The sequence below is a fragment of the Plectropomus leopardus genome, chromosome 20 (genome assembly GCF_026936395.1).
Source record: "Plectropomus leopardus strain MGB_pleo_1.0 chromosome 20, ASM2693639v1, whole genome shotgun sequence".
NCBI lineage: Eukaryota > Metazoa > Chordata > Actinopteri > Perciformes > Serranidae > Plectropomus > Plectropomus leopardus.
This window is the reverse complement of record NC_142195.1, coordinates 2244460-2266389: the sequence shown is the minus strand read 5'-3', so window position 1 is coordinate 2266389 and position 21930 is coordinate 2244460. Positions and strand designations below refer to the sequence as shown.

The 21930-nt window shown below is 38.7% G+C and overlaps 1 protein-coding gene across 1 annotated transcript in view; it reads right to left on the bottom strand.

Moving 5' to 3' along the window:
• The window catches only part of pkn3 (protein kinase N3), a 32326-nt gene that overhangs the window by 3295 nt on the left and 7101 nt on the right, over positions 1-21930 (bottom strand). The window contains exons 3-18 of the mRNA XM_088070853.1: positions 21464-21633; positions 18841-18961; positions 17084-17235; positions 15382-15598; positions 13849-14010; positions 13488-13597; positions 10104-10247; positions 9799-9874; positions 8026-8185; positions 6393-6483; positions 6056-6117; positions 5404-5470; positions 5031-5122; positions 714-890; positions 563-625; positions 395-471 (exon numbers count right to left, since the gene is read on the bottom strand). Of these exons, the coding sequence (XP_087926979.1) occupies positions 395-471; positions 563-625; positions 714-890; positions 5031-5122; positions 5404-5470; positions 6056-6117; positions 6393-6483; positions 8026-8185; positions 9799-9874; positions 10104-10247; positions 13488-13597; positions 13849-14010; positions 15382-15598; positions 17084-17235; positions 18841-18961; positions 21464-21633 (1941 nt within the window). The remainder of the gene's footprint in view (positions 1-394; positions 472-562; positions 626-713; positions 891-5030; positions 5123-5403; positions 5471-6055; positions 6118-6392; positions 6484-8025; positions 8186-9798; positions 9875-10103; positions 10248-13487; positions 13598-13848; positions 14011-15381; positions 15599-17083; positions 17236-18840; positions 18962-21463; positions 21634-21930) is intronic.

The following is a 21930-nucleotide window of genomic DNA, read 5'->3' as shown; positions in this document are numbered from 1 at the left end:
AACAACAGAAGGTGTTAGCATTACTAACAAACACTTATTATTATTACACACACTCACTACACACACACTATTCCATCTGCGTACATGTTTTGCTGTATCTGTTTTGTTTTTTATACCACATTTCCTATACTCATCAGTTCTAGCCTGTGCTGTTATTCCCTGTTTGGTTTTGTATTATTTGGTTTTGCTGTCTTTAGTTTCGTTGTATGTGTCAGTGTATGCCTCTCTTGACTGTTTACATGTCGTTGCACATGTTTTATTACTTGTTCTGTTATCACTTCATTTCACAATAAAAAAAATTATCATACCAAGTATTGTAGCTAAAATATTTACATCGCACACCAGAGTTTGACTTTTACAGAACCTTCAATGACATTAAATGTATTTTTCCTACCTTCTTTGCACAAGCCGAAGTCTGCTATCCTGACATAACCATCTGCATCCATTAACAGGTTATCCAGCTTCAGATCCCTGACACACAGACACAAGCCAAATAATGACCAACATGCTCCCAACATGCAGCGAGTTATGATGTAATGCCGTTGTGAAAGTAGCGTTCTACCTATAAACTATTTTGTTTTGGTGCAGAAACTCCAGGCCGAGCAGCACACAGGACGAATAAAACCTGAAAAGAGAGAGAAAAGGGTGGAAATAAGAGCGTCGTGTAATTTTGCAGCGTGTCAGTGGAGCGTACACAGAGAGGAGGTGCTAACCAGGCCTGTTTCTCAGTGAAGATGCTGGTGTGAATGTGCGTCATGAGGTCTCCTCCGGGGGAGTAGGCCATCACAAAGCACACGTGGTCTGCACTCTGGAAGCAGCCGTACAGGTTCACCAGGAAAGGATGCTGCGAGGTGTTGATCACTTCAAAGATCCTCTTCTCACACATGAGGCTGAACACAAACACAGAGACATTTGTAAAGATTAGCATATTTAGCCCAAAAATATATTTGATCGTGCTTTGTTTTACCCGAACATAAATGCTGTATTCTATAATTCTGTACACATTTTTTTTGTGAAATTTGTAACCATTATTTTATTTAAAAAAACAAACAAAAAAACACTTTCCCTTGTTTAGGTATGTAGTGATTAGCCAATAATGGCCGGAACAGTCAATCAACATAAAACTAACAATCAATTTTTTTTAAGCAAAAACATTTGCTGGTAGGGTGCTTGTTAAATGCAAGAATTTGATGCTTTTCTTTGTCATACATGATAATAAATTGAACAGTTTTAGATTTTTGGACTGCTGGTCAGATAAAACATATCATTTGGATATGTCACATTACATAGGGCATGTTTCACTGTGTTTTGACATTTTATTGACAAAATGATTCAGCAAGAAAATAATGGGCAAATTGATCGATAATGAAAATCATTGATCGTTGAAATCCTAGACTTGTTAGAGCAGTTTTTTATTATCACTTCATCATTTTATCCTGTTGGACTCTTTTTGAGAAATGCCGTCATACTTAGCATGTGAATTCTTGAGTTATAGCCAAAAATATTTTTTTTGTCAGTTCGCAGTGACCTTTACCTTCAAACCTTTACCACCAAATTCAAATCAGTTTATCATTGGGTTAGGTGGATTTTTGTGCCGAAAACTGAAGATATCTCGTCAAGGCTTTCTTGAGACATGGCGTTCATGAGATAGGGACAGAGTTCCAATTACACAGCGATTTTCGAGGGAGGCCAATTTGTGCACGCACATCCATGGATGTACACAGCAGGACGAGGTAGTGGAGGTAGAAGTCCATTCTGATGTTTGTACTGACAGAATGACCTACTCCACATCAATACTGGTAGACGTCCCTTCTGGTAGAGATTTGAACATGAAAAAATATTCTTAAAAACTAATAAAAAGACAAAAATAGCCACAACGCAGATCCCACTGACTCAAGTGCAGCAGACATCGACGCATGCGCATTAAAAATATATCAAACACAAACACATCCTTGTTCGGTTATTCACTGCAACACATTCCCGGAGCACAGAGCATAACCTGGGCACAGGCGGAGCAGCAGTGGCAGACACAATGACAGAACACTTAATAATAGATTGAGCTGGTTCTCAAAGTTTGCATTACTTGGCTTTTGTTCCTTTAATCCATTGATAAGCTCTGATCGGATCAACTGCTCACTTATCCAATCCGGGACTCAAACTCTACAAACTGCAGAATTCACTGACCTGAAAAAGCATCCAAATTTAGAGAGAGGACAGAAAATGATAAAAAAAAAGACAGGCAGGCACACACACACACACACACGCTACCCCCACCCACCATGGTAGCTGAGCAATGTACTGCTGTGGATGGGGTAAGCAACAACATGTATTTTTGCCCAAAAAAGGCCCGATTCCTAAGACAGATCATCTTACAGAATGGTGATCTGTGCAAGATTTACATTTACAAATTATCTTCTGGCCTCACTGCTCACAGATTTAACTCACTACACAGTCATCTGTTTGTGTTCAGCATTTTTCTCCATCCTTCTGCATCCAGACAGCCAGTGTCTGTTTGCATGTAAACAAAAACTATTCGAGATCACAGGAGGCCATTGTGAAAGTCCATGGGTGTATGCAGCAGTGGTAAAACGTGATCTGGAGGATGTGCAGCTGCCAGGTGGAAACACTTCCCTGCGGTGTGCTGATGACCTGTTGAGAACTTCTCCATCAGAGGAAACTCGTCAAACTGACTATTCTACTCATGCAAAGACTGGCTGAGTGTGAGCTGCTGTTTTGTCTGTCTGAAGTGACATGTTTGAAGAATGGATCGCTTCTGTTGTCACCAAAAAGGTGAAACCTTTGGCCATTATGTTCTCTCCAAACACTACAAAGGACTCATTTTTGGGGATTGCAAATAACTGCAGACATTAACTCAGCTGCTATGGAGAGTTTCATCCACCATCATCTCTGACACACATCTGCTGTGTGGCTCTTCCAATTGTGCACTGGATTGACATGATGCACAAGGTATTTCAGGATCTAAAAAAATGCACCAATCTCCACCCCTGCTGGACTATCATCAGCCATTTCATCTCCATGTACTTGAATAGGACAGCTTTGCTAGACGCATCCTGCTGCAGGATCACATTAGCGACCTGTTGCGTGCTACTCTTGGCTTTTACCTGTTGGTATGCAGAGCTGTCTATGCACAGTGGCACCATTGTTATTGATGAATCTTTCTCTTTTGTACTGGCCAATGAATGTGTGCTGTATGTTCTCTCGTAGTGCAGCATATCCTAAATGGCCCTCTTACACAGCACACGTCAGCTGCTTGTCACTTTTGTTATGAGGCTATCATTCTTTATAGTCCCCACTTGACTCTGAAACGCTCAACCCAGCCACTCTTATTTCTTCACACGAGGAAGAAAGTGCTCATGATTCAATAAATGCCATTGAAATGAGCACATCTACAAGGCCAGACTTATTGCAGACACTGATATTTGATCCTCAACACTAGGAAGGTTTGACCCGCAAGTAGTGCAACATCAATATAAAATATGCCTAATGTAAACATGTCAGTTTTTAAAAAAACTCCCATTTATCAAAAAAACGTTTTTACGCTTGCATGAGGTGGTGTTTAAGGTGATTCCGAAAAGCCATATTTGACAAAACTGCAACGGAAACATTTTTCTTGCTTTTCTAGGTCACATGATGCTATGGCTATGTGCTTGTCAGTAGGAACTGGCTCCCTCATGATGCAGCAGCTACAAGAGGTGTTATTGCATCACATAACTCTCCAAAAGTTAAGCAGATCATCCACCTGTGTTAAAAGGAGGGGCTTGCCTTTCTTTTTTTTTGCCTGAAAAGCCAGCCAGTGGCAAGCGGTTCATCCATGGACCGACAGGTCTTGTAGCCAATGATACTCCTGATCCACGGAGCTTTTTTTAATCCGCTTACTGTCATTTTAGGGCTATATTAATGTACGTTAGTAACAAACAAATGAAAACAGTAAATCTTATTAATAAAGGTTTTCTAGAAGTGTTTTTATAAAGTAAGCTACTAAAAATATATTTCTGTCTTTGGTGATTTGTCTTTTACTTATAATCACACATTTAGTTAATTGTTTTAATCTCTTTTAATAAAAAGCTCCAAACATAACCTTCAAAAATATTTAAAAAGTTTATTTTCTGTAATATTGTTGCCTACTACTAAATTTGTTTTTTTTCAGCTAATAAGTCTCAGTTGTAATCATCTGCAGCATTTTTTTTTTCAAGAAAATATTAATGCGGAGATTAAAAAATATCAATCAACAATAAGATGTTCCTGTTTACCCGCAGAGCTCAGGCCAGGCTCAAAACAATGAACTCCAATATCAAAGAGAAGCTGACCAGATATATAATGACAGCAGCACTCAAGTGGCCTGATGCCTTACACATTGTACTCTATTCCATTCGAAGCGCGCCTGATGATGGAAGAAGGCAATGAGCAACTTCAAAAGACATAGCCCAAAAATTAGCAAAAATTAGTTAGAGGTTAGAAGAAAAATACCTGAAAATAAGCCAAAAAAAGTCAAAAGTTGGTTAAGTTAGCAGTTAGTTAAAGAGTTAAAGAGACCAATAGAATCTTCAAACACTCAAAGATTGGTACAGAACAACCATATCTGGGGACACGTAATGATTCCTGAGGGGAAACTGTAAGAGTGAGAAATGAGCACAGACATAAACACCTCTCGTGGTATGTAGTCCTGCACATATTCTCTGGTTTATGTGCTTACGTAATTTACTTGCTCTTGGTGGGAATTGGTTTGACTTATTGGGTTTCTATAATTAAGAGAGTTTGGTCTCGACCTTTTTGCTATGATTGGGCATTATATAAATGAAAACAGCCTTCATGATACCACTTAGCTGGGACGTTAGGCTCAGTGAAGCCAGGTTACCCAAAGAGAACCAGTCTAAGCTAACCTTGCTTCATGATACGGACCCCTGGTGCAGTCACAGATTTACATGCTGTCCACTGGGAGCAGGGCAGAGTGAAAAGAAGCAATGACACCATAATAAAGTTTAAAGTTAACTATTTGAGAGATTGCTTACCTGTCAACTTCGTCCCGTGTCACGATGTCTCCTTTCTTCAGGGCTTTGATGGCGTACAGTTTGCCAGACTTCTTGTACTCTGCTAGCAGCACCTGTGGTCAGTCACAAGGTACAGGACAAATGTTTGATTCAGATTAACTGTCACATCTGCTCTTAAAACATTTATTATAGAGTTTATTATAGAGTTCATTGTAGAGATGTGACAGGAGATAAGGGAGGCGAGATGGGGGACAGACTTGGACTGGGGAAGATGTGATTGCATGGTAAACCTCCAGCTCACCGGGACACCTCTCCACCTTCATTTTTTATTAACTGAGGACTCGGGTGCTCGTGGCTCCTGACGTGTTTACAGGTAGAACAAGTGGATGCGTACCTTACCAAAGTGACCTCTCCCCAGGACTGAAATGCAGTTGAAGTCTTCCAACTTTAGTAGTTCGTTGCTAACATGCATGAAAGGACAAAAGACCACAAACGATAGAAACAGAATGACACAAATTATTTTCATATGGCACAAAAGTTTGCAAATGAAAAAATTTCTTACCCATTTTTATTATTTTATTTCTTTTTTTAAACTGTGTTCTCTGTACTCCTAATATGAGTGAAAGTCAGCCACTAAATGTACATTCTTCAGGAAGAATTCAGAATTTAAATATTATCCAGCGACGCAAAGAAAAAGGAACATGTCTTGTTTCAGAATTATTGAGCAGCTAAATTCTGCTGTGTTGTGTTATAATTTTTGATGTGCTACTGAGGGAAGCCTTCCCTCTGGCTGCACAGTGACAATGTTTCCACAGTGGTTGAAAATAACAAAAATACAGTATGCAGAGGGTCTGCAGTATTTTGTAGATTACTTAAATGTGTTAACTTTAGTTAAGTTAGCGAGGTAAAAGTATATGTTTATGTCGTTTTAGCTTCATCATCAAAAATCTACAAAAGATGAAAAGTTAAAAATCTCAGAAACTTTATAATCAATAATTCTAAAAAAAAAATACAAAACATCCGCATTCCTGCTCAGTATGACTTACAGTGGGGGTGTATGGGTCGAGGGCTGTCGTTTGGGCTTTGGGCTCTTGTTCTCAGCAGGACTCTGGTTTAATCAGACAACACACATAAACTGACACATTAACAGAATCACTCAAACAAAGACATATGAAAAATGAAAAAAAAAAAAGTGATTTGGAGAGCAGCAGAAACTAGAGATGGAACAAGGCCAGTGCTCTAGATAATGACCTAAGTTTTAATGTTACACAAAGTGAATCTTCTCAGCCATTAACCCTTTTTCCCCCACTGGCATTAAGTTTTGTAAAACTATTCTCCCTGTTGGAGCATCTGTCACTGAGACGGCCCACCTAACTGGCTTACCAGTGGAGAGTCTTTAGTGTTCTTTCTCGTGCGCTGTGGAGATCTGCCGGGTTGTTCTTCTGTAAGATTTAGATTCACTGCGGCAGGTTCTCTGAAAAACCAAGAGGAAAACAAATTAGACTGACACTGTTGTGGTTTAAGAGCTATCTTGTGGTTATAATGGTTTCAGTATTGTAGCCTCAGTCATGCACCCTGATTCCCTAAATTCCTTTGAGCAGTATCTTTATAACAAGTTACTGTCTCAAAACCATTTAGACATTGCCATTTTATGAAATACAGGTCTTCCTACATGTTTATCTATGACGAAATGACCCCCAAAACACATACTAGTCCATATTAAGAAACATAATAATAAATACATATCAAAACCCTCTGTGTTTTTGCTTTTTTTAGGGTTTCTTTTTGCAGTTGGTACCTCCTAAACCATGGTGTGAAATTTACCTCACGTTTTCCCCATGATCCCATTGTGATACCACACTGTTAAACACACTTTAAAATGTTTGATTCATTGCTTTGTCTTTATGTCTACAACATTAAAATGATGTTTTTTTTCTTTGTCGCTCATTCAAAAGCTCCTATTTTTATCTAATTTCAAATTATCGATTTTTATGATAACCAGTTCACTTTGTTTACTTTGTGCTGTTGCCTTTGAAAGGATTTTAAGTGTGTAGTAAGAAGGAAAGTGGGAGGTAAACGAGGTAAACGTGTTTATTTCTCCTATGCACCAATTTTTAACACTGTCACTGTCAATATATATGTGGGTAAATATGCATTCACACCCTATTTTTTTCGATTTTGTGTGTATTTCTTGTGTATGAAGCACATTGAGCTTACATTGTATGAAAAGTGCTATATAAATAAAGTTGACTTGACTATTGATTCTTCATCTTTATTTATATAGTTTTGTTGTCTTTCTTCTAAACTGTTATGTCAATCTCTGTGTAAGTACATTGAGAGCAACGAAAAAACAGAACAAAGTCAAAATCCTGTAACGTGTTCACAGACTCAGCCATTAAAGCTGTTTCTGATTATTGAGAACGATTTTCAGTGGCAAATGAATCCACATTTGCTGCTCTACTGAGTATATGGGGCAGCAGGACAGTGTGTGTGAGACTAAGTCTGAATAAAGTACAGTGAGTGTGTCACTGTGTCATGTCACCCAGTGAGACAGTGTGACTCATTTCTGTGTTCTTAAAAGTGTTTGAATAACAGTGGAGTTACAAGGGAAGAAGATAAACCAGGCTGAAGATAAACATACAATGCATATTAGTAGACACATTTAGTGTTGGTTTGGGTCGGCACATGGGATTTGTTGGCAATAAGATAAACAAACTATTACTTCCATTCTGCTTTAATAATGCCTATTATAACCTCACATATTTTTATTATACAACCACTGCGCCTTACTTCTGTTAACTGTGAATGCAGGTCAGTGATAATGTAGCTATCAGACCTCCACTGAAGTCACATTCTCTCTAGTCTCAGATATCATGAGTGGGCGGAAGAACAGCCTCAAGTCACCATGGAGAGCTAAGCAGAGAAGTTAATAGCTGACTTTTGTAACAGCTCTTTCATAGACGTGACAAAGAGATGTTTCTGGGTCACAGTGTGTCCAGACACCACAAAGCCTTACCGTAGCGGGGAAGTGGTGGATGATGGGGGGCTAGTGTTAGGGCCCGTTAATGGAGGGCTCATGGGTTCCAGGGAGCTGCAGGGAGGCAGGATGCTCATCATCAAACGGCCCCAAGTGGCAAAGTTCATGTTCATCTGGGCAGCACGCAGGAAGTCCTTCCCTGAGAGGAGACAGGGAGACAATCTGAAATTTATACTAAAAGACTTTAATACGAAAATAGTGAGAGAAGAAAAATACTTTTGAAACGATTTGATGTCTGATTCACCTTTTTGTGTGTTACAGAAGTATTTCACTACTGGAAAGATAGCCTTTTAATAAAACTAGTTGGTCTCTGCAGTAGAAACACGCAAGTACTTTTGAAATTGGTGCTACTTGACCAGAGAAATGAATACAATTTAATTAAATGTTATTATTTGTCCCAGAGGGCAATTTGTTTTGCTGCACATGTAAAATCACAGAAAACCCCCAGAAAGCACAAACAATATGACACAGAAACATACAACAGTTGACATTAATCTAAACACAGGGTGACTTGCACTTGTGCACATTCAAGCTTCACAGGAGCAGATTAATAAGTATCTACTAAAACTCCATAGGGCCTCTAATAATTCAGTGAGCATTAAATATGACAAACATCTCCTGATAAAATAACAGTTTCCATTGTAGTATGCAACACCATCAACAGGTCACTACAGTCACAATAATGCAGCATCAGGACAGGCACTATAAAGACCGATACTGCATTTTAGCACACAAGTATAAGTACTGTTACTGGTAGGTACTGTCATTCTCACATCAACATTGTCAATACTACAATTACAATATGAAAAGCTACATTCATCCAATCATCATTATCAACATCATAATCATAAACATTGCTGCTGGTGGGTGACTGATACATTCCCATCCTTGTGAAACAATGGGGTCAGCTGCCAAAAACAAGCTCATATTACAGTTAAACAGTGAGCTAAAACATGTTTCTGAAAACATTTGAGGAGAGGAAAATCCAACTCAGTAATGTAATCTTGGTTTATATTCGATCAGCACTGCTTAGTTTTACTGTATGACTTTTTTTTCCGGGAGGGTTTTCAGACTCGTTTTCACTATGCAGGAAACAGTGTGGCGCACCTGTTTCCTATTTGCAAACTCTCATTATTACAGCTAAAACAGCACTAAAATAGGTTTCTGAAAACACTGTAGGTGAGAAAAATGCAGTGCTGTAACATTATCTCTTGGGAGCAAGAGAGAGAGGAAGAGAGGGGGGCTGTTCTGTCTCTTAATTTGTTTCTATCTTCTGTATCCACGGTGATGGCACAGGTGGCGGATGATGTGAAAATGAGCTGGCTGAATATCTGCAAAGAATTTCTTTGACTACAACCTACTAAAATGTAATGGTCATTGTTTTAAATGTCTGGCTTTGGGATATTCAACTGCTGTTAAAATTGATTCATTATGGGATAATGTCACCTGGACACAACTCCTGAAACGAGCATTAATAATAATACCCTTCATATTAAGAAATAAATAACATCTATAGCAATAACTGATAAAATACTATATGATTTTTTTAATGGTTATTTTTTGGCATTTTAGCCTTTCTTAGATAGGACAGATCAGTAGTGTGAAAGGGGGAGAGAGAGTGGGGACGACATGCAGCAAAGGGCCTTGAACGGGAGTTGAACCTTAGGGTGCTGCGGCAAGGACACTGCCTTTATTCATGTGGCACCTGCTTTATCCACTCAGCCACCGACGCCCCTGAATAAGTATTTTTACCTTTTGCTTTAGGAAATATCCTCCTCTGCCTCTGGAGTTTGGAGCGCCGCTCAATGACAGGATTGATAAATGTCACCTGAAAATGAACAGAGGAGTTGATTATAATTTATGTTTACAGTAGGACTGATGAATGAGACATACAGGTACAATATGTGTGTGAAAAACTATGTTACAGCAGGCACTAAAATGATATCATTATATAGTTTTGTCCAGTGACGATTTGAAGTTATATTATAGAGACATGCAGCTGTCCCTGGAGTAACTGTAACTAAAACTGTATGCAGGTCAAAAATAAAATGAAGAACCTCGATGAAGAGGATGCCCTGAGGCTCCAGCTGCAGACACATGCCGTGTCGATGGTTATCCAGGAAATCCTCAAGCCGCAGGAACTTCAATCCACTTAGCGCTCGCCAGTCTCTCCAGTACACAGCAATTTCCAGCTCCCTGGACTAGATTAACACACACATTACAAATATTAATTACGTGTTGACAATTTCATTTTCAGACTGGAGTCTTTGGACCAGAATGACCCTCTTTATTACTAAAAAACAATAAAAACATGTTTTCTGACCTCTTCAGTGACATGAAAAATCAGATTTTCAAGAGTAAGTCAAACTCATTTATAGGGTAACTCTGGTGATACTGTATTAGTACTGCACATTTATAACGCTGATGGACTCACAGTACAGAATCCTAAATGCAGCAGAGGCTGAGATATCCTGACGTCAATTCACATAAAAAAATCAAGCTTTAAAAAGGTCAACAATGCAGCTAATAGCATCTTTAGGTTAGACCCTGCCTTCCTGTTTAAGTCCAACCCTTTCTAAGTTAGGGTAGTGAGCTTAAATGGATCATGGGTCTGTTTTTGTTGGGCTGCCAGTTGGCAGAGTAAAATGCATAACAATGCTAAATTACAAGAAGAGATTAAGTCACTGCTCTAAGACACAAAATCAGGCCAAAAAAACCCTGTGCTTTAAATTCCATTTTTAACATGTACTACTCAAATGTTCACATTTATCTGCTGTTCTGTTCAGCGCAGATGTGGTTTGTCATGCTATGTAAAAATGTTACAAAATTCTATGTATTTATTTTATGAGGTGGTGGCAATCTTAATATTACATACTTCAGCACATTTCATGACTGCTGTGATGTACTTTATAAATCTGACTGCACTCCACTCCAGCTGACACAGTGAGTGTCATACACAGCAGCAGCAATGAGGTGGTGAGAAACATATCATTGTACTCAGCTACTTTTACTATTGCTGTGATGAACCTTTATTATGAAATAAACATTTCATAAACATCGTGTATTCATGATTCCTTGTGATTTTATCCGTACTTTATAAATGTAGATGTTGTTGCAATTCTTGACATATTTTTGTAAGTTTGGGTACCAGGGAGAAACCAAACTTCACTTTTGGGTGTCGAGCTAAAATGGTTGGCGAACCCCTTCCTTATGGTTCCACTTTGAAAGGCAGGCTTTCTATAAAATCTCCAAACTTTTCTCAGACTCGATCTAGCTCCTCTGGAGCCAAAAAAGATGCGACACTACTGTTTTTACAGGCTGTGCAGTCATCCCTGTGATTAGTAAACTGACCTGTGCGTTCACATCAGTGACTCCCCCTCTGAAAGTTAAAGGCTCACTGTTAAACAGAGAATTAGAGCCGGGAAGCTGGTTGCAACATCAAGACCCGAGTTCTTAAGCAGAGATGCTGGGCGTGTAAAACGGGTAAAACCAGATTAGAGCAAATGTCAGAGGATTAGCAGAGGGATTACATGAGTGCAGTAGGAGACTGACAGGGTATCAAAGACATACTTGGCCATTATGACTCACTGGGGGACAAGATGTCAGGACTCTGTGGGCTTGTTCTTGGGCTGTTAACATATGTCCCATGTTATGGGGGACTGAGATGACATTTTGCAATAAACTATTTAGCCAAGAGGGCGAGCAACACTGGAAGAGGGAGGCCGAAATTCAAGAAAGTCACTGAAACTATTGTACTTCCCACATTTAAATATGGAAAATAAACAGTAGATGAACTGAATAATGTTCTTGTGGCAAATATAACACTGCCATTATTCTTTATAATACTTTATAGTCAGCATTAAGCAAACAGACAGCAAGTGAAATGTAGTTTTCTGATGCACAATATAACTAGAAGTGGGGACTGCGCAAGGACCATTTAGAAAACCGTGACAGCTTAAGAAAAACTGTAATCAAATGCCACGTGTGGGTTTAATGATAAAGTTTAGTAATTATTTTAAAACAAGGGAGAGGGATCTGTCAGCTGGCAGAGGATCAGCAGTGTGATGCACAGATGCATGAATTGCTGTATTAAAGTCACCACCCAAAAGCAAGACTAGATTTGTGTCTTAAAGGAATATTTCAGTCACAAAATGACTTTTTGTGTATCAATTATTTATCGATATATACTTTAAAATTGTAAAGAAAACACTTTCCTTGCATGTCCCTGTGGTGAAAGGATAATCTGAGCATAGACATGTGTATGAGCTCCTCGAGTGACGTTCAAACATACATACATACTCAGTCACACTCAGGAGGCAAAAGTGTTTATATTGTAACATTCGAGCAAAAATTTCTGTTTGTAAAGTACTGAGCATACCACTAAATTAATGTGTCTTGGATTACATTACACATGTTGTGTGACAGTTTGTGAGCAAATGTTTTGTTGCTGTTAATCGTGGACCCTTAATTCCTAAAGAATGGTGATCTTTTTTGGATTCTCTGTTCACTGTGGAGGCATGTGGCAATTTTTTTTTCCCCCGCAAATTCAATGTTACCGGCAGTGAGTTACTGATATAAAATTGGTCATTTCGCTGTATTGTATGTAGTATTCCTTTAACCCTCTGAAACCTGGATTGACATCAGTTTTATTGTGCTGAGTTCAGATGCCTTTCACAAACATTTCATTCTTTTAAATTTGAGCACAGTGGTTTGATTTCTTTCAAAAACATGGAAAAAAGCAATCAGAAACTTGGCATAAAATGCCTGCAAATTGCTAAAAAAAACTGTGAAAGGTATTGAGAAAATTACCTGAAAAATATCTTTAAGAAACAAGAGAGAGGAACCATTATAAAATTATCACATAACTAGGAAAAATCTCAAGAAAACTACATTTATTATTATGATAATTATATATTTAAAATTGGGTTGCATAAGAAATATATTATTATTTCTATTTTATCACTTTTGAGGTCATTTCCTGTTTTGTTCTTTTAACTTTTGTGTATGTGCTAATTTTCAGGTAATTTTCATGAAGATTTTTACTAATTTCTTACTCATTTTTAGGTCATTTCTTCTTCACTTACTCATTGCTTTTTTTCCCATGTTTTTGTGAGATATCAATGTGCTTAATTTTTAAAGGCTTTAGCGAGCAGGACCAGCAATGATGACAAAAAGTTATATTTACTTTGGAAACTTTCTTTCCTATGAAATACTGTTCTTTAGAAATCCATTTTTCCCAATTCCCAATTTTTCTAGCACTGCTATATGGCAGTCTAGGCACACTAATTCAGTTTTGATGCAGTATTGTTGAGGGTTTTGTAGGGTTTTTTAGGCCTTTGTTTATTCTGAAAGCATGTTAATGAAGTAACCATTTGAAAAATGCAGTTTTGGCTCAGTTGTTATGTGAGTTGCTTGTTGGAGTTGAAGGGAAAGCCACTGACCCGTTCCAGTTCGATGCTGAAGCTCTGCCCCCAGGCCTCTTTGCCCAGCTGTCTCCAGTGTGTGCGCCCCACGATCCTGTTGTCCACCTTCAGCACAGCACTTATCTCCGCTGAGGCACAAACAAAGAGATACAAACTGGTATAGGCACTGACTCATAAAGAGTACTATAAGGTCAAAACAGGATATATGTGGACATTTTTAAAGGAACCTCACAGATCCAAATTCCATCTACAGAAAGTCTTACAAACCATGAGAAGACTAACAAGTTGACTAATTACAATGTCTGCAGAGCTACACTTTACTTAAAGTGAGGGAAAATGGCCAAACATGAAGAAAATGTTAGTTGGAATGTTGACTTACAGGACAGCTCATCAGCCTTGGTTGTCTTGCCATTGGTGCTACGTCCTGATAGGCCGGCTCTCACCTTCAGAGACTTTCCATCTGAGTCACTGGGCACACGACCACGGCCCGGAACCGACTCCAAAAGGTCCTGGCAGCCCATCAAACACACCTCCAAGCGACCTGAGCAAAGGCAATTCAGTATTCAGGAAAGTATTCAGAGTATTCAGAGTCAGTTCAGAGTCCAAAAGAGAAGTTATTCAGTGGTGGAAGAGGTACTCAGATGTCTTACATAAGTTATAGTACATGTACAACAATATAAGAATACTTACAAGTAAAATTAATTTATTTTAAAACCAACTTAAAGGCCTAATGTGTTGGATTTAGTGGCATCTACCGTGAGGCTGCAGAATAGAAACTTCTGTGTGCCGAGCTTGTGGGAGAACTATGGTGGTTGACATGAAAATGTGAAAATGTGGAAACACAAATACATGAATGCCCCTATCTAGAGCCAGTGTTTGTTTTGTCCACTCTGGGTTACTGAAGAAGACAGTGGATTCCTAGAAGAGGATCTGCTCTGTATGTAGATACAAACATCTCATTCTAAGGTAACAAAAACACAAGGGTCTCAATTTCAGGTGATTACAAACGAACAAAAAAACAGTTATTAATATCATATACCACTTCTGCCAATAGATGCTTCTCAATTCTACACACTGGACCTTAAAGTAATAGTGAAGAAATATCATGAGTAAAATGTATTTAGAGTATCAACATTAGCTCTACAAATTCTAATACTAATGGTACTTGTTGTGCATTAAATTATGGCCCATATGACTGATATAATATTATCATATATGATATTATTGTCTTTTTAATACTAATGCATCAACGCATGAGCAGCATTTCACAGTTGGTGGCTGTGGAGGAGCTAGTTTAATTACTTTTAATATAATTACTCTGTTTAATCCAGTGGTTCCCAACATAAGGGCCACACCCACCAAGAGGTTCACCAGATAAGTCTGAGGGGCCGTGGGATGATTAACTGGAGAGAGAAAAAACCCTTATAAATCTGTTGGGGATTTTCTCTAAATTTAATTTTTTAATGAAATATTAACTACACTGACCTCTTTGGGCCTTGGAAAGGTTTATTAAATTACACCATCTGAGAAATACAGGGGATTAAAATCTCTGTGGTAGAACACCTGCAACCCAAGAAGGGGCCCAATTCAGACCTCACTTTTATGTTAGTGGCAACAAGCAAAAAAGATTGGGGACCACTAGTTTAATCTAAAATGATGTGTTGAATTTCATGTGTGTTCAAATGTTTTTCATGTAAAATCTTGATCTGAAAAATAACTTAAGCTGTAAAACAAATGTAGTGGAGAAAATCTGAAATGTAGTTATGTTTAAGTATAAAGTGATATAAAATAATACATTGTATCTAAAATTGTACTTGGGGACTTGAGAGTAAATGGTCTTTGTTACATTCTACCTCTGAAGTTATATAACAGAGAAATGAAATGAATATGTATTGGAATACATTGGTAGTACCTGTTAGACTGGCTGGTTTGAGGAGGAAGGAAGAAGAAGGAGATGGATTGTTTGATTGCTTCTTTGGTATCCCGTAGGAGGGTGAGCTTCTTAACATGAGCGCCTCCTTGATGGCAGCATATTTGGGATGATCCTGAGGCAGCTCACTTAAACGCCTCTCCAGAGAAAGGCTTAACAATTCCACCTTCTGAGAGGACTCTTGCATCCGTGCTTGGGCCTGAGAGACATACAACACTCCTTAAGTGTACAGCCATGTGACATTACAAAAAAAAACAAGTCCATGGAAACTTGGCATCACAGGAAGTGTCCTAGCATCTTGCCCAACACGGCACAATGCAGCCTGCATGACTGCAAGAAATCTGCTGTCAAGCTTCTTACTCCATGATCTAACACATTATAGAAAATGTAGAGATTTATTACTTGTTTAGCTTGACGGGAGAGACAAACTGATAGTTATTGCTTTTTTTTTTTTTACTGTTCAGTAATCTTTTTTTCCCCCCAAATTTTACAATCAATAGTAAATAAGGCCGAACAATTCAGGTCATAAGGGCTCAAACAAAGATACTGTCTCAGGTTAGTTTTTGATTCAGTCCTCCTCTAACTTCAACAGTTATACTCAGTCCTAATAGGAAAAAAGGTTCACCTCTGAAGAGAAAGAATGAGTCAGTGAGATTCAGGGCTCTATCTTACATCCCGCGCTAAAAGTTTAGTTCTGTGTCCTCTGTCCAGTTTAGAACTACAAGCTTTTAGTTTTGCTGCTTAAATGTCCCACAATATTTGCTGCAGTGACATCACTGCTCTTACTACATTACTCTCAGCAGAAAACCACTTTTTGCTCCAATTCACCAAATCCACCATGTAAACAGAATGCCCCAGGGATAACTTTTTCCTGTAGGCCATCCCGGAAGTTAATGTCACCCTGGTTCCCTTGTCAAAAGCCTATGAGATTTTTCCATTGGATTTTGGATTAGTACAGAAAATTTGTTATATGAAAAACAACTGTTTAAGATATCTACACGTTTTGTTCAGCCAGATAATCTTAATAAATGAACGAAAATGAACTACACTTCAGTGGCGTCGCTTCAGCTATGAGGCTGTAAAGGCGTGTTTGGCACGATGACTATATATAATTTTATTTAGCTACTTGTTAGCAACCGTCTTTTTAAAGACACAAAAGCCTCAGAGTTCACAGTGGCTAATTACTGATGTACTTGTTTTGTCGTAGAACAAAACATAAAATTTTCTCCAGCTTGTTCAACCACAGACCTTATTTCAGGCTCCTAACCCAAATCACATTGAAAAAACCCATTGATTTTGAGACGAGGGACATGAGGTGCTGAAATACCATGTAATTTCTGTGTTTTAGGACTCATAACTGGGGTACTCTATAGCAGCCTGCCAGGTACAGGCACACCTGGCTTTTAAAGAGAATGGAAGATGACAGTCTGATTTGGTGAATTCATGTTATACAAAACACAAAACACATCAAAGATAACTAAAGAAGGAAGTAGAACCCCTTTGCTTCTTGCATCTTATTTGTGCAATGTCTGTGCACCATTTAACCAGCGAAGTGAAGCTGGACATGCCCTAAATGCAATAATAAAATGGATCCAAGCTCCTCTGATACCTGTTGAAATCAGTGCCTGCCTCAATTTTTCAAAAAAAAAAAATTCCTATCTTTGAGCTTGTTGGGTTCAGCCACCTCTGCAAGGATGCGTCGGTCCTGGACTTTATGTCCGCTCAGCTGCTTCACCACATTTTTGGCACCTTCTGCAACAGCGGATTCAATCCTCATGTGGTGCTTGAGGTCAGCCACCCGCAGCTCCAGAGGACTGATCATATCTCCAGGGTTACCTGAGGGCATGTAGAGGATGGCAGACTTAGGCATCATCAGCAGATTTGAGTACAGATGCAATAATCGCCGCCTCTAAGACCTTTATGTACTGAACTGAACTATTAAAATCATTTATTCACAGTTAGTTTGACCAAACTATCTGACTGACAGCTTTGTCTGTGTTTAAGTACAACGGCTTAAATATCATCAATTTGACAAATCTCTGTTGTTAAAATTTTGGATTTGATGAGCAAAAAAATTAGCAGAATTTTTAAAACTGAGTTTTTCCCTCCTTCTTTATCAAAAAAAATCTTTAAGGGAACTGCTTTCATAGAAATGCAAAAACACAGTCAAAGCACACACAGTCAACTGCATGCCAAATTGACCCTATTACCAGAAGGCTACCTGGCTGTAATGGTGCATCATTGTACATCCTGATGCCTCTGCTACTCAATATAAAGGAAGAGTAACTGCATATCTATATGTAAACAGTCCTGTAAGCTATGCAGAAACCAGCACTATTTTGGCCACGTGTTTTTACACAAAATTACAGCACGTTTGTGACGCCTCTCAAAGGAAATAATGCCCAAGTCCTCATGCACACTGATATTTTTTTAAAAATGTATTTTTTGGTGTATTTTAGCCCTTCGTGCACATAAAAACTGCATTTTAGTTGACTGAAAATGAACAAGATGTAAAACTCCTTCCAGGTTGAAGATGTTCAGACATTCTTTATTAGCGATTAAAGATTTTGGGGGCTTTTTTGCCTTTATTAGACAGAACAGGTTGAGCGTGAAAGGGGGAGAGAGACGGGATGACATGCAGCAAAGGTTCATGGGTTGTAGTTGAACTCGCAGCTGCTGTGGCAAAAACACAGCCTTTGTGCATGAGGTGTCCGCTCTTTTTTGCTAGTAATGTCCGATTCTGCACTATTTCTTGTTTTTGAGGTTACACAAATTAGACGATGAGAGGGGTTTTCTTTGAGAAAGAAGGAGAAAAAAAACACTGTTTTTGAAAATAGATCTGTGTCTCTGTGGATAAGGCCTTTGCCTGAAAATCAACAAAATAAATTATTGCAGTTTTTAAATATGTCAATTCATTGCTGACCTTACAATTTCTTTTTTAAACTTAAATCCACCGTGACTTTTCCAGGACTTTCAATAACGTCTCACAACCTTCATCACCGAATTATGTTTGCTCAGTTGTCATGAAGATAGTTCGGCTGTTATTACTAATCACAGCTCTTTTTTTCCGTTAAATGTGAGCACAGTCCATGAGATGAGATTTTGTCTTTTTGATATTTGATCAAAGTGTGTAAAAATGTGTTGTCTTTGGTGTAATGCTAAATAATAGCACTGATTATCAATTGTAATATTCAATGTAATTTAGACAGATTTTTCATTTTGCCAATATTTTTTATTACAATCATAAACAGGGTGCCTCAATCTGTCAGTATGAGACTGCTGCAGTGATTCACTTCAGTGCATTCAACATAAAACATATGATGAGTATCTAATATGGGATTTGTCACCGTTAACATTTTCAGTAATGGGTGTTTTATACATTGCTGGTGGAGATTATGAAGCCAGGACGAGACCTGTTTATGTATGTGTGGTCAACTTTACCGTGTGAGCCGTCCATCACGTCTCTGCCTTGACTGACTTTGATAATCTGCATGCGCAGGAGCTCAATCTTAGTGCGACTGTCCTGTAACATCTGCTGGGCTGTAGACATCATCTTCCTGTCCTGGAAAATGAGCTTATGGAGCTTAATGCATGTCCAGTGCAGACACATCATGATACAATGAGTGTTACAAGACTAGGCTGAAACCTGGTGTACGGCTGGAGCATGTGTGTGATAAGGGTGCTAGATTGTGGAAAATTGTTACACAGAAAGTCAGTGGTGTCCACAATGTGAATTCCTGGATAATAAACGTTCATGTGAATTTTTTTTAGTCGTCCCAGTAATATATTCACTTACAGTGTACTGCAATTGCATATCATCTGAAATAAGTTCAACCAAGGCTTGAACCCTGAGGCCAATATGGGTCCCATCTCAACTGCCTGAGTTTGGAGGGTTTATGAGGGCTTGTCTCATCTTTCTCTCTTTGCTCTGTCCTCTCCTCCCCTGCTGGGGATTGCTCCATAACACTCATGTTTGATACCATCAGATCAGCACATCCTTATCCCCCTGCTCTCTAACTCAAACAGTATTCTAAAAAAGGCTTGTTTTTCCACATGATCTTGCCAAAATTACGCTAAACAATGTGTGAGGTCATCACCTTACACAATCTTACAGTATCATTGGAGAACTTAAGTATGATGAATGATGCTGTGATATTTACTGCATTTACATAAAGTAACAGTACCAGAAGCTGTGGATGTTTTGTTACTGGTTTCCTGTAACAATGGTAATTTTCTATTTGGCACTTAAAAACTCTAGATAGTTTTGATAGGAGCTGCAGGAGTGTTTTAGGGATATCAGCTGTAGAAATGTCTGCCTTCTCTCCAGGAAGTATAATGGAACTCGATGGCACTCGGCCTGTGGTGCTCCAAGTTGCAAAAACAAAAAAAAACTTTTTTGAAATTACTCAACAGCAATGCCCTTCCTAAAAATCTTGACTCGGTTACTCAAAATAATCCACAGACCTTGTTGTGAGCAGTTTTATGTAGGAACCATTTAATTTTTTACTAAACTACACCCACAAACCGTATCACTGCACAAGTGTGCATTTAATGCCAGCTCACCCAGCACCACTGAGCTAGCTAACGTTACAGCTCACCCGAGGAGGACGCCATTAATGTTTACATCTCACGCTGTCACGAGCACAAGCCTCTCGTCCATGAGTAGATGCACACTTCCTTCTGCGTAGTGATATGGATGGAATCAATTCAGCTCCTAAATTAAACTGCTCACAACAAGCTCTGTGGATTATCTTGAGTAAGCGGGTCATGATATTTAGGAAGGAGACATTGCTGTTGAGTTTTTCAAATGTATTTTTTGGCACTTTATAGTCTTAGGTGGAATCGAGGTATTATGGTTTATGAGGCTATTTATACATCCATGATGTATGATTTTCAACACCGTCAAAAAAACAGATCCACCTCTTTCTAATATACTGATAAAATGCAGCATCGAAGAAATGTAGTGCACAACATAAACCACCAGAGGTCAGTCACTGCTGGTAGAGCAGACAGTTGAGATGAGAAAGAAAATAAAGAGAAAAAAAAATAGCTCCTCCATGAAACTGCTAACAAGTTCTGCTGATTATTTAGAGTAACCAGGTCATGATTTCTGGAAAGAGACATTGCTGTTGAGTTTTTTTAATGTAATTTTTTTGTGCTTTGATCACCAAAAGCCATGTGCCATCTAGTTCTATTAATTGGAGAGAAGGCAGACATCTCTACGGCCGATACCTCCAACACTCTGCAACTCACACAAAAACTATCTGGACTGATAAACAGCACTACAAGTTAGAGGGAAAATATGAATTTTTGATTATGAAGTGTACTGTCCTTTTAATTCATTTACACAACTCTAAAAATAAAGGCTACTCTGTGGTGCAATCTATCCCACAATGAAGTCATCCTGCTGGCACATTAATAAAAAAATCCTCACTTATCCTCTCATTGTTCACATGGTTAAATACAAACACAACGTGGACAGTGTTGCCTCTTTTGTGACTTACTGCTTTACTTTACTGATTTACTTATTCTTTGTATCAGCTTCCAACAAAGCTTCTAACCCATGGATATAAATGAGAGTTCCTTTAAGGCCACAGTAAAGTTATCTATACTTTAAGAATTCCCTTACGATGCCATCATCATATTAATCTCTGTGTTACCTTACGTTTATTCCAGCTTTTTGAATACGACCCTACTAGTTTTGCAGACATAAAGAACACTTTAAAAAAGCATTGAAATAAAATCATAAAAAACTAAGATGATGATAAAATTGAAATAAATAGTAAGAGGGCGTTCGGGATGGAAATTAAAACAGTCTAAGACAGCAGAGTTCATGTTAGTATCGTGCTCCACCCACTGAAAGAACAGCTCTGTCCCCAACTCCTCTCTTCTCTCTGCTGTCCAATCCTCTGTCCTTTCTTAAATGTCAGAGACACTTTCTGCTGCTGCCAGCAATTTACCAAATGAGTCAGTGTCAACCCCATGCTACAGACAGACTATGGAGGAAAACCATTTCAATCCACAAACTGACAAAGTGTGTGATGTGAATATTTGCATGCTGTACCTTGACTGAGCTGTTGGTGTAAGTCTGGATCATGTTCTCAGCACCCTGTTTGACTTTGGTCTCCATGGTGAGCTGTTTCTTCAGGGTTCTGACTCGACTGGCCACTGGTGATGTGGCCTCTTCCCACTGACACGACTCTGTCGACAGGTTGTCTTCCTGCTCCGAGCAACCTGCAGAAAAACAATCGCGTGCCGGGTTCAGCTTTAAATATCACGGGACAATCTGTGGCACTTTATTTAAGAAGGTTTTGAAGGTGGGATAGGAGGTTCAATTTTGGCATAACACGGCAAAAATCCCATAATAAACTTTGAGCCTGTGGCAATTAAAGAGGACTAAGAGAGAAACAGACTCCTGCACCTCCATTTGGCTCTTTTTTCAGGCTTTAGGACATCTAGCTTATGACATAAAGGCTGGCCAATCACAGGTCATTTCAGAGAGGACAGCTGTCAATCATGTCAATCACTGCG